We start from the raw sequence: 13,317 nt of genomic DNA, 5'->3' as shown, positions 1-13,317 counted from the left end.
TCCTCAGATCAGCCCCCACACACGTTTAGTCACAGCAGCAGCAGCACGGCAGAGACCAGGATTAATGACAAACATACTGGAGTACTGACGTACATGAGACACACTCCACATGCTCCATTTTCCTGTCTGTTTGTCTGTTAAAAGAGATCTCTTTCTCACTGACACACAGATGTACTTTTTCCTCCTTCCTACTTTTTCCTCTCTCTCTCTCTCCCCCCCACAGACAAGCCAGGTCCTCCTATAAATGTGATGGTAACAGAGGTGTGGGGCTTCAACGCTGCTCTGGAGTGGAAGCCCCCCAAAGACACAGGCAACACTGATATCACCGGCTACACCATCCAGAAGGCTGACAAGAAGACCCAGGTCTCCAACTCCCTCCTCTGTCTTTCCTCATCTCTCTCTATAGCTCTCTCTTTCTTTACTGTGTATCCACCTCACCTCTCCTTCTCTGCCCTCTCTACCCTCGTCCTCTGTTCTCAAACATCTGCCTCTATATATCCACATATCCTCCCCTTTTCTTTCAACCTCTCTACTTCTCTGTAAACATCCCCTCCCACTTCCTCTCTCCCACCCTCACCTCCCTCCCTCCCTCCCTCCCTCCCTCCCTCCCTCCCTCCGGTCAGGGTTGGTTCACAGTGTATGAGCACAACCGCCGGCCCAGCTGCACAGCGTCTGACCTGGTCATGGGGAACGAGTACTCCTTCCGTGTGTTCAGTGAGAACATCTGTGGCTTGAGCGATGAGGTGGCCTTCAGCAAGAACACTGCCATCATAGGCAAAACAGGTAACACACTACAATACTACACCATACTATACCCCCCTGCACGCTCACGCAAACACGCACGCACCATCGCTGCGCAAATGTAGCCTGTCATTACAACCATTAACAGTGATGCACCTTCAAAAGGCAAGATCTAGAAATAAACTGAGTTTTACACCAGCATTTTGAGATTAAAGTCATTCATAGCTATTAGCAGCCAATATCAACTAGGGATATCATGTCACTTCTCTGGAGTCCAGAGCAAGCTGGGTCATATGGCCTACCTGTATGTATCAGAGGTTGCAGGATCGGATGGAAACCATGGTTAGGGTAAGCGCTAGTCTACAGTATGTCAATCTACAATCTACTATCCCCCATAGTACAAAGGTTGACCTATTCTGTTGGTCAACTTGGCCTTCTGTGTGAGAAATAAATATTTGTACAGTTGTAGGATGCGATAGATCCCAAATTAATACAACAACTCCCATCAAAATAACTTTTAAAGGCAATGAGGCTGATGCAACAGATCAGAACGTTTAGCTTAAAATGTTGATAAACTATTAGGCTATTTCTTCACATTATAAGCGCAGCAATGCGCACACGACAGTAAATGCGAATGTTCCAAAATTGTATAAATTAGTGGGAAAACACCATTCTAAAAAGTAACCACAAATGAGATTATGCATGTAATGCTTTATTATAAAGGTGCATTTTTATGGTGAAGATTATCTTCCCCAAATTTGAAACTCACATGTATGCCAGTTAGGCTCTACACTGGTTGCAAAGCGGATTAATGTGCTTAATTTTAAGAAGTTATTTGGCCACTTTATTTGTGTGATACAAACCTTATCAAAACATTTAGGCCTATGGGCTAGGCTACATGAGGTGTGTGACTATGAAAAAGGCATGTGCTGTTTCTTGCCTTACTGCACACAAGCTGGGCATCATTCACAAGTGATAACACATCATTCACAAGTGATAACACATCATTCACAAGTGATAACACATCATTCACAAGTGATAGACTAATATTGTCACCCATCAGACTATTCTTGATTTAATCTTGTCTTTACATATACTAAATAATATATGTATGAAATTAGTTTTTATTAAGAATGTACCATTATCATGCACCGGTCTCAGAACAGGGGCAGGGGGAAAAAAGACATGTCATCTATGCACTTAAATAGCGATTAGAGGACGATTTTCACGCGGTTCATTTCCTTGCCAGCCAGGTCGGCTATACTCCCTTTATAAAGAGAAGCAATGTGCTTAATATTATGAAAGTTCAGAAATAAATATAGTAGTCCTAGCCTATAGAAAGCTGACGGGAGCCTCCTCTTTTTAATAGAGGCCATCAAAACTCTGTTTTCTCACGCATGGGCTTTTCTCACGGGCTCTCATGAAGTGTTTTGATTTGATTTTCGATTACATTTGCATTGATGTCAGAGTGATTAGAGGGACAATGGAGTGCTGAGTACCAGGCAGTTAGCAAGTTTGGTAGGCTGCTAACGACCATCAGCAGCATCAGAGCTTGGAGAAGCCTAGTACCTGTAACTAAACGGTCACATGGAATTTGACTGCGGTCATGACTTGTGACCGCCAGCGTTGCCGTAATACGGTCTTCGTAACAGCCTAACCATGGTCCTACTGTAGTCTTTCCTTCCTCAAAAATATCGTAATAAATTCACCAGAATATGTTACATCTTCATCCCATAAGTAAAAAAAGACTGTTACAGCTATCTTTAGAAATATAGCCAGTACCAGCCACCCAAACCTTCTAAAATGTGAAAATAATCAATGAAATTGCAAGGTAGCCTATTGTTCTGGCAAAGATGTGTTCATAGCAGATTGCTAAACTTTATGTAGTTGATTTAAAATATGTGTGAAAAAAATCAAACTTGCGACCCACCCCCCTAAACCTTCTTGCTAGCCCCAGTTTGAGAACCACTTCACTACACTACACCACACTACACCAAATGTAGTATGTAGATATAATAGACAACATGATATACTATGTGGTCCTCTGTAGCTCAGTTGGTAAAGCTAAAGCATGCCGCTTGTAATGCCAGGATAGTGGGTTTGATTCCCGGACAAGCCATACGTAAAATGTATGCACGCATGACTGTAAGTCCCTTTGGATAGAAGTACCTGCTAAATGGCATTTATTAATATTATTATTATATAGCCTAATAAACACAGCTATCACAGTCCCCATCTATATCCTCCCTCAGATCTGGAGTACAACAAACCAGCCTTCAAAGAGAAGGACATGAGCAGCTCCCCCAAGTTTACAGCTCCCCTAGTGGACAGGGTTGTCGTTGCAGGCTACAGTACTGCCATCAGCTGTGCTGTCCGGGCCTACCCTAAGGTGAGGGTGTGTGTGTGTGGGGGGGGCAGTACTGTAATTAAGTGTTTGAGTGTGTGTTGAGAGAGCGAGAACAAGAAGCTGTTTGAAGGTGCCTTTGTGTGTCACAAGCAATGTTTCCATTAACTTGTCCGGTGATTTTTCAATATTTAGAAAATTGGCATAGAAAATAGATGCGACAATTGCCTGCTAGGGTGTGTTTCCATTTAACGATCTTGTGTCGATAAAAACAGCTGGACGTAATGATGTTACACCTAAAGTACAAATGTAGTGGTTGAAGTGGTTCCATTACCCATTTAGGCAAATTTTACATGAATAAATTGGCAACAACCTGTATCCCCTCCCACCTATCTGTTTCATGTTTCAGGTAGCCCGCGAAAGCGAATAGAATAGCCCGCGAATAGAATGCAATAATTGACTAATATTTGCCATATTCTAATAATTCTCCTGTACCAACATAACTCCACGGTCCGTGCCACTGTGAAACCTGCACTCCTGTAGATCTGAAATAGTTGGATGGTGGAACTTGCATCCAGCTAACCAGAAAAGCAAGGCGAAGCAATTCTTTTTTTCTTTATTTTATTTAACTAGGAAATTCAGTTAAGAACAAATTCTTATTTACAATGACAGCCTACCCCGGCCAAACCCTAACCCGGATGACGCTGTGCCAATTGTGTGCCGCCCTTTGGGACTTCCAATCACAGCAGGTTGTGATACAGCCTGGAATTGAAGCAGGGTCTGTAGTGATACCTCTAGCACTGAGATGCAGTGCCACTCGGGAGCCCGAATTCAGGCATTCCTGAAAGTCAGGAAAATCCATGTACTGCAAAGAAACATTTTTTTTCTACACTGAACAAAATTATAAACTCAACATGCAACAATTTTCAAGATTTTACTGAGTTACAGTTCATATAAGGAAATCAGTCAAATTGAAATGAATTCATTGGGCCTTAATCTATGGATTTCACATGACTGGGAATACAGATATGCATCTGTTGGTCACAGATACCTTAACAAAAAAGGTAGGGGCGTGGATCAGAAAACCACCATTTGCCTCATGCAGGGCAACACATCTCCTTCACATAAAGTTCATCAGGCTGTTGATTGTGGCCTGTGGAATGTTGTCCCACTCCTCTTCAATGGCTGTGTGAAGTTGCTGGTTATTGTCGGGAACTGGAACACACTGTTATACACGTCGATCCAGAGCATCCCAAATATGCTCAATGTGTGACATGTCTGGTGAGTATGCAGGCAATGGAATAACTTCCAGGAATTGTGTACAGTTCCTTGCGACATGGGGCCATGCATTATCATGCTGAAACATGAGGTGATGGCGGCGGATGAATGGCACGGCAATGGGCCTCAGGATCTCGTCACGGTATCTCTGTGCATTCAAATTGCCATCGATAAAATGCAGTTGTGTTTGTTGTCCGTAGCTTATGCATGTCCACAGCGGCACAACTTTCATTGGGGACATGCCCCCCACATTCTGAAATTGCATTTTTGTCCCCCACAGTTTTATCATTGGAATGTGATACAAAACGAGGAAACTGCTTTAGGACCTTGTGGATGTCTCCGAGCGGTCGCGTAGGCTGTCTAGAGTATTTATCCAACTGGATAAAAACCAAAGTTGCTCCCCTGCCTGCCTGCCCATACCATAACCCCACCACCACCATGGGGCACTCTGTTCACAACGTTGACAGCAAACCGCTCGCCCACACGACACCATACACGCTGTCTGCCATCTAACCGGTATAGTTGAAACCGGGATTCATCCGTGAAAAGCACACTTCTCCAGTGTGCCAGTGGCCATCGAAGGTGAGCATTTGCCCACTGAAGTCGGTTACGACGCCGAACTGCAGTCAAGTCAAAACCCTGGTGAAGACGACGAGCACGCAGATGAGCTTCCCTGAGACGGTTTCTGACAGTTTTTGGAGAAATTATTTGATTGTGCAAACCCACAGTTTCATCAGCTGTCCAGGTGGCTGGTCTCAGACAATCCCACTGCAAGGACCTGACCCCAGAGATGAGAAGCAGGTACGGGGAGTCAAACATTTATTCAGGAAAAGACATAGAACACGACAGGAACAGCATCAGCTCACAGGTAAACAAGGACATATGACAAACAAAATACGGAATAATGCGGACACACGGAACACAACCAAGGAACAGACAGATATACAGGGGGTAATCAACAAAGTCAAGGAGTCCAGGTGAGTCCAATGAGCGCAGCTGCGCGTAATGTTGGTAATAGGTGTGTATGATGACGGGTAGCCTGGCGCCCTCGAGGGCCAGGGAGGGGGAGCGGGAGCAGGCGTGACACCCACAGGTGAAGAAGCCGGATATGGAGGTCCTGGGCTGGTCTAAAACGACTTTGGAGGCAGCTTATGGTAGAGAAATTAACATTAAATTCTCCGGCAACAGCTCTGGTGGACACTCCGGCAGTCAGCATGCCAATTGCACACTCCCTCAAAACTTGAGACATCTGTGGCCCTTTTATTGTCCTAAGCAAAAGGTGCACCTGTGTAAGGATCATGCTGTTTTTTTTAAATATTTTTTTAATTTTTATCCCATTTTCTCCCCAATTTTCGTGGTATCCAATCACTAGTAATTACTACCTTGTCTCATCGCTTACAACTCCCGTACAGGCTCGGGAGAGACGAAGGTCGAAAGCCATGCGTCCTCCGAAGCACAACCCAACCAGCCGTACTGCTTCTTAACACAGCGCGCCTCCAACCCGGAAGCCAACCGCACCAATGTGTCGGAGGAAACACCGTGTACCTTGCCCCCTTGGCTGGCGTGCACTGCACCCGGCCCGCCACAGGAGTCGCTGGAGCGCGATGAGACAAGGATATCCCTACCGGCCAAACCCTCCCTACCCCGGACGACGCTATGCCAATTGTGCGTCGCCCCACGGACCTCCCGGTCGCGGCCGGCTGCGACAGAGCCTGGGCACGAACCCAGAGACTCTGGTGGCGCAGTTAGCACTGCGATGCAGTGCCCTAGACCACTGCCCCACCCGGGAGGCCCAGGATCATGCTGTTTAATCAGCTTCTTGATATGCCACACCTGTCAGGTGGATGGATTATCTTGGCAAAGGAGAAATGCTACGTAAACAAATCTGTGCACAAAATCTGAGCTGAAAATCTGAACATTTCTGGGATCTTTTATTTCAGATCATGAAACATGGGACCAACACTTTACATGTTGCGTTTATATTTTTGTTCAGTGTAGTTGGAAAAATGTATATTGTAAGCATAGAATTAGAATTAAATGTGGAATGGAGCTTTATAGTTACTCGGTGACATCACGTGACCCGGGTACCTTAAATGATTAGAAAATCATCATTTATTATGAAAAACATCATTTCCATGGAAAATTGCCTAGTGAGTTGGTGATTTATATTTCAAGGCCAAATGTTTCCCCAATTAAAGTCCCTCCCTCCTCTCTTAACCCCCCCTCTACCGCCCTCTCTTCACCTCAGGCTAAGATAGTGTGGATGAAGAACAAGATGATCATTGGGGAGGATCCTAAATTCTTGATGCAGAACAACCAGGGGGTGTTGACCCTGAACATCAGGAAGCCCGGCCAGTTTGACGGGGGCAAGTATTCCTGTAAGGCCATCAACGACCTGGGGGAGGACGAGGTGGAGTGCAGGCTGGAAGTCCGAGGTACTGGCACACACACACTGTCACGCATTCACACATAGACATGTACAAATACACACACACACACACACACTACAACTCCTATCATACTCAGCATGAGACAGACTTTTATTGGCAGTCGATAGTTGTCTAACTAATCATCAGTTATCATCCGTTAAACCCATTATTACAAAGCTGGTCATGGATTCACAATCTATGACTTATGATTATCGCTTGTTGGGAACACTCTGATAGTATGTCATTTTCCCTAACAAGATTAAATGTAGAGATTGTGAGTGTATGATTCAGGCAGTTGTACAGAATACAAATCATCGTATTATACTGAAGAAAAATATAAACACAACAACTTACGAAGTTACACTTCATAGAAGGATATCAGTCAATTTTAAATCAATTCACAAGGCCCTAATTTATGGATTTCACATGATTGGGCAGGGGCGCAGCCATGGGTGGGACTGGAAGGGCATAGGCCCACCCACTTGGGAGCCAGGTTTTTCCCCACAAAAAGGGCTTGTTACAGAAATGCTCACTAACAGGAATGTAAACAAATTTGTGCACACAATTTAAGAGTAACGACATTTTTGTGCGTATGGAACATTTCTGGAATCTTTTATTTGAGAAAAAATGGGACCAACACTTTGTTGCTTTTATATTTTTGTTCAGTATATATATATATATATATATATATACACTGCTCAAAAAAATAAAGGGAACACTTAAACAACACAATGTAACTCCAAGTCAATCACACTTCTGTGAAATCAAACTGTCCACTTAGGAAGCAACACTGATTGACAATACATTTCACATGCTGTTGTGCAAATGGAATAGACAAAAGGTGGAAATTATAGGCAATTAGCAAGACACCCCCCAAAACAGGAGTGAATCTGCAGGTGGTGACCACAGACCACTTCTCAGTTCCTATGCTTCCTGGCTGATGTTTTGGTCACTTTTGAATGCTGGCGGTGCTCTCACTCTAGTGGTAGCATGAGACGGAGTCTACAACCCACACAAGTGGCTCAGGTAGTGCAGTTCATCCAGGATGGCACATCAATGCGAACTGTGGCAAAAAGGTTTGCTGTGTCTGTCAGCGTAGTGTCCAGAGCATGCAGGCGCTACCAGGAGACAGGCCAGTACATCAGGAGACGTGGAGGAGGCCGTAGGAGGGCAACAACCCATCAGCAGGACCGGTACCTCCGCCTTAGTGCAAGGAGGTGCACTGCCAGAGCCATGCAAAATGACCTCCAGCAGGCCACAAATGTGCATGTGTCAGCATATGGTCTCACAAGGGGTCTGGGGATCTCATCTCGGTACCTAATGGCAGTCAGGATACCTCTGGCGAGCCCATGGAGGGCTGTGCGGCCCCACAAAGAAGTGCCACCCCACACCATGACTGACCCATCGCCAAACCGGTCATGCTGGAGGATGTTGCAGGCAGCAGAACGTTCTCCACGGCGTCTCCAGACTCTGTCACGTCTGTCACATGTGCTCATGTGCTCAGTGTGAACCTGCTTTCATCTGTGAAGAGCACAGGGCGCCAGTGGCGAATTTGCCAATCTTGGTGTTCTCCGGCAAATTCCAAACGTCCTGCACGGTGTTGGGCTGTAAGCACAACCCCCACCTGTGGACGTCGGGCCCTCATACCACCCTCATGGAGTCTGTTTATGACCGTTTGAGCAGACACATGCACATTTGTGGCCTGCTGGAGGTCATTTTGCAGGGTGCTGGCAGTGCACCTCCTTGCACTAAGGCGGAGGTACCGGTCCTGCTGATGGGTTGTTGCCCTCCTACGGCCTCCTCCACGTCTCCTGATGTACTGGCCTGTCTCCTGGTAGCGCCTGCATGCTCTGGACACTACGCTGACAGACACAGCAAACCTTTTTGCCACAGTTCGCATTGATGTGCCATCCTGGATGAACTGCACTACCTGAGCCACTTGTGTGGGTTGTAGACTCCGTCTCATGCTACCACTAGAGTGAGAGCACCGCCAGCATTCAAAAGTGACCAAAACATCAGCCAGGAAGCATAGGAACTGAGAAGTGGTCTGTGGTCACCACCTGCAGATTCACTCCTGTTTTGGGGGGTGTCTTGCTAATTGCCTATAATTTCCACCTTTTGTCTATTCCATTTGCACAACAGCATGTGAAATGTATTGTTAATCAGTGTTGCTTCCTAAGTGGACAGTTTGATTTCACAGAAGTGTGATTGACTTGGAGTTACATTGTGTTGTTTAAGTGTTCCCTTTATTTTTTTGAGCAGTGTATATATATGAGGGAGGGAGGGAGATTAAAGTAGGATGATCCCCCTCTAGCCTCTTTTTCATGGTGAGTTTCTCTCTCTGCCCTCCCTAGTCTTAAAGGAGAAGAAAGAAGGAGACGAAGAGAAGAAATGAGCGACAGAGTGACCGATAGAAACACCAGAGGATTCAGTTCTGCAGGAATCATAATGGATTATGTATAACAGGATAGACATGAATATATATGATTAGAATAAAAAACTGGTGATGTTTTCTAAATATGCTCTCTCTATCTCCCTCTTTCTCTCTTTCTTCCTCTCTCTATCCCTCTCTTTCTCACATCCTCACCAGTGGCATGTCAAATACCATATCGGTAATAACTGAATGAATTATGATAATAACAGACCTCTACATTGAGACAAGCAATAGAGTACCTTAATAATAGCTGAATGTTACAGCTCAGAGATGGATTATTCTTATCTGTGACATGAACCTGTCAGTGCAACACACATAAAACAGTCATTTACCAAAGCATTGTCAGTGTTGTGTGTAAGGTCCCGGGTGGGTTTATCACGGCTGGTGGGATTTATGATTGTAATTCTGCTAGTGAAAGCGTGTGTGTGTGTGTGTGTGTGTGTGTGTGTGTGTGTGTGTGTGTGTGTGTGTGTGTGTGTGTGTGTGTGTGTGTGTGTGTGTGTGTGTGTGTGTGTGTGTGTGTGTGTGTGTGTGTGTGTGTACACCTACCTACCATCATATTGGTTGCATTAGGTATGGAGAGTGGAGGGTAGGTAATAGGTATGGGGAGTGGAGGGTAGGCAATGGGTATGGGGAGTGGAGGGTAGGTAATGGATATGGGGAGTGGAGGGTAGGCAATAGGTATGTGGGGGGTAGGTAATGGGTATGGGGAGTGGAGGGTAGGTAATGGGTTTGGGGAGTGGAGGGTAGGTAATGGGTATGGGGAGTGGAGGGTAGGGTAGGTAATGGGTATGGGGAGTGGCGGGTAGGCAATAGATATGGGGAGTGGCGGGTAGGTAATAGGTATGGGGAGTGGAGGGTAGGCAATAGATATGGGGAGTGGCGGGTAGGTAATGGGTATGGGGAGTGGAGGGTAGGCAATAGATATGGGGAGTGGCGGGTAGGTAATGGGTATGGGGAGTGGAGGGTAGGCAATAGGTATGGGGAGTGGAGGGTAGGTAATGGGTATGGGGAGTGGAGGGTAGGGTAGGTAATAGGTATGGGGAGTGGAGGGTAGGGTAGGTAATTTTGTTGGGGAGTGGAGGGTGGGTAATAGGTATGGGGACTGGAGGGTAGGGTAGGTAATAGGTATGTGGAGGGTAGGGTAGGTAATGGGTATGTGGAGTGGAGGGTAGGTAATAGGTATGTGGAGTGGGGGTAGGGTAGGTAATAGGTATGGGGTGTGGGAGTGGAGGGTAAGTAATAGGTATGTGGAGTAGGGGTAGGGTAGGTAATAGGTATGGGAGTGGGGAGTAGGTAATAGGTATGTGGAGTGGAGGGTAGGGTAGGTAATAGGTATGGGGAGTGGAGGGTAGGCAATGGGTATGGGGAGTGGAGGGTAGGTAATGGGTATGGGGAGTGGAGGGTAGGCAATAGGTATGGGGAGTGGAGGGTAGGTAATGGGTATGGGGAGTGGAGGGTAGGTAATGGGTATGGGGAGTGGAGAGTAGGTAATGGGTATGGGGAGTGGAGGGTAGGGTAGTTAATAGATATGGGGAGTGGAGGTTAGGTAATGGGTATGGGGAGTGGAGGGTGGGTAATAGGTATGGGGAATGGAGGGTAGGGTAGGTAATAGGTATGTGGAGGGTAGGTAATGGGTATGTGGAGTGGGAGTGGAGGGTAGGTAATAGGTATGTGGAGGGTAGGTAATGGGTATGTGGAGTGGAGGGTAGGGTAGGTAATAGGTATGGGGAGTGGAGGGTAGATAATAGGTATGGGGAGTGGGAGTGGAGGGTAGGTAATAGGTATGTGGAGTGGCGGGTAGGTAATAGGTATGGGGAGTAGAGGGTAGGCAATAGGTATGGGGAGTGGAGGGTAGGCAATAGGTATGGGGAGTGGAGGGTTGGTAATGGGTATGGGGAGTGGAGGGTAGGTAATTTTGTTGGGGAGTGGAGGGTAGATAATGGGTATGGGGAGTGGAGGGTAGATAATGGGTATGGGGAGTGGAGGGTAGGTAATGGGTATGGGGAGTGGAGGGTAGGGTAGGGTAATAGGTATGGGGAATGGAGGGTAGGGTAGGTAATAGGTATGTGGAGGGTAGATAATGGGTATGTGGAGTGGAGGGTAGGGTAGGGTAGGTAATAAGTATGGGGAGTGGAGAGTAGGTAATAGGTATGGGGAGTGGGAGTGGAGGGTAGGTAATAGGTATGTGGAGTGGGGGGTAGGTAATAGGTATGTGCGGGTAGGGTGGGTAATAGGTATGGGGAGTGGGGGGTAGGGTAGGTAATAGGTATGGGGAGTGGGGGGTAGGGGAGGTAATAGGTATGGGGAGTGTAGGGTAGGTAATAGGTATGGGGAGTGGGGGGTAGGTAATAGGTATGGGGAGTGGAGGGTAGGGTAGGTAATAGGTGTGGGGAGTGGAGGGTAGGTAATAGGTATGGGGAGTGGAGGATAGGTAATAGGTATTGGGAGTGAAGGGTAGGTAATGGGTATGGGGAGTGGAGGGTAGGTAATAGGTATGGGGAGTGGAGGGTACATAATGGGTATGGGGAGTGGAGGGTAGGATAGGGTAGGTAATATGTATGGGGAGTGGAGGGTAGGTAGTGGGTATGGTGAGTGGAGGGTAGGGTAGGTAATGGTATGGGGAGTGGGGGGTAAGGTAGGTAATAGGTATGGGGAGTGGGGGGTAGGGTAGGGTAGGTATAGGAGTGGAGGGTAGGTAATGGGTATGGGGAGTGGGGGGTAGGGTAGGTATGGGAGTGGAGGGTAGGTAATAGGTTTGGGGAGTGGAGGGTAGGGTAGGGTGGATAATGGGTATGGGGAGTGGAGGGTAGGTAATAGGTTTTGGGTGTGGAGGGTAGGTAATAGGTATTGGGAGTGAAGGGTAGGTAATGGGGAGTGGAGGGCAGGGTAGGGTAGGTAATATGTATGGGGAGTGGAGGGTAGATAATGGGTATGGGGAGTGGAGGGTAGGTAATAGGTATGGGGAGTGGAGGGTAGGGTAGGTAATAGGTATTGGGAGTGAAGGGTAGGTAATGGGGAGTGGAGGGCAGGGTAGGGTAGGTAATATGTATGGGGAGTGGAGGGTAGGTAATAGGTATGGGGAGTGGAGGGTAGGGTAGGTAATAGATATGGTAAGTGGAGGGTAGGTGAAGGGTATGGGGAGTGGAGGGTAGGGTAGGTAATAGGTATGGGGAGTGGAGGGTAAGTAATGGGGAGTGGAGGGTAGGTAATAGGTATGGGGAGTGGAGGGTAAGTAATGGGGAGTGGAGGGTAAGTAATGGGGAGTGGAATGTAGGTAATAGGTATGGGGAGTGGAGGGTAGGGTAGGTAATAGGTATGGGGAGTGGAGGGTAAGTAATGGGGAGTGGAGGGTAGGTAATGGGGAGTGGGGGGTAGGGTAGGTAATAGGTATGGGCAGTGGAGGGTAAGGTAGGTAATAGGTATGGGGAGCGGAGCGGAGCGGAGGGTAGGTAATTGGTGTGGGAGTGGAGGGTAGGGTAGGTAATAGGTATGGGGAGTTGGAGTGGAAGGTAGGTAATAGGTATGGGGAGTGGAGGGTAGGTAATAGGTGTGGGGGGTGGGATAGGTAATAAGTGTGGCGAGGGCAGGGTACGCAATAGGTATGGGGAGGGCAGGTAATAGGTATGGGGAGGGCAGGTAATAGGTATGGGGAGTGGAGGGAAGAGGCTCTCAGACCAAAGCCTTCTTAGCACTGAGCTGGATACACAGGCTGGGTGAAGGAGATCACTACTCATCCATGCGTATCCAGCATCATATATCTTAAGAATTACTACTTACTTACAACCAAACTCACTCTCACACATATACACACTCACGAATTAGGGTCTCATTAGCATAACACACTGGAGACTAATTAAAGCACCCATCAATACTGCCCTAATTAGCTCTCCCACGTCATTACTGAGAAAACGAATTACCGCTAATTTACACACCCGCAAAACAAACACAGCACCGTCTCCGTTGGGAAAGACCGCCGCGCGCCTTGCACACTAAATTAAAGCCTTGTACGGTGCGCTGCAGCCCCAACCAACCAGGCCCCTAGTGGAGCCCGCTATTCATCGGTCTGACAACACAAGATTTACAAAAGA

At 47.1% G+C, this 13,317-nt stretch overlaps 1 protein-coding gene across 1 annotated transcript in view; it reads left to right on the top strand.

The window, feature by feature from the left end:
- Nucleotides 1-9,546, top strand: part of LOC129824892 (myosin-binding protein C, fast-type-like) — a 32,417-nt gene extending 22,871 nt beyond the window's left edge. Inside the window, exons 29-33 of the mRNA XM_055884445.1 lie at nucleotides 224-363; nucleotides 624-783; nucleotides 2,994-3,130; nucleotides 6,612-6,798; nucleotides 9,147-9,546. Of these exons, the coding sequence (XP_055740420.1) occupies nucleotides 224-363; nucleotides 624-783; nucleotides 2,994-3,130; nucleotides 6,612-6,798; nucleotides 9,147-9,187 (665 nt within the window). The 3' untranslated portion in view covers nucleotides 9,188-9,546. The remainder of the gene's footprint in view (nucleotides 1-223; nucleotides 364-623; nucleotides 784-2,993; nucleotides 3,131-6,611; nucleotides 6,799-9,146) is intronic.
- Nucleotides 9,547-13,317: the final 3,771 nt, after the last annotated feature.

The sequence above is a fragment of the Salvelinus fontinalis genome, chromosome 2 (genome assembly GCF_029448725.1).
Source record: "Salvelinus fontinalis isolate EN_2023a chromosome 2, ASM2944872v1, whole genome shotgun sequence".
NCBI classification, from domain to species: domain Eukaryota; kingdom Metazoa; phylum Chordata; class Actinopteri; order Salmoniformes; family Salmonidae; genus Salvelinus; species Salvelinus fontinalis.
This window is presented reverse-complemented; position numbering and strand designations above follow the sequence as displayed.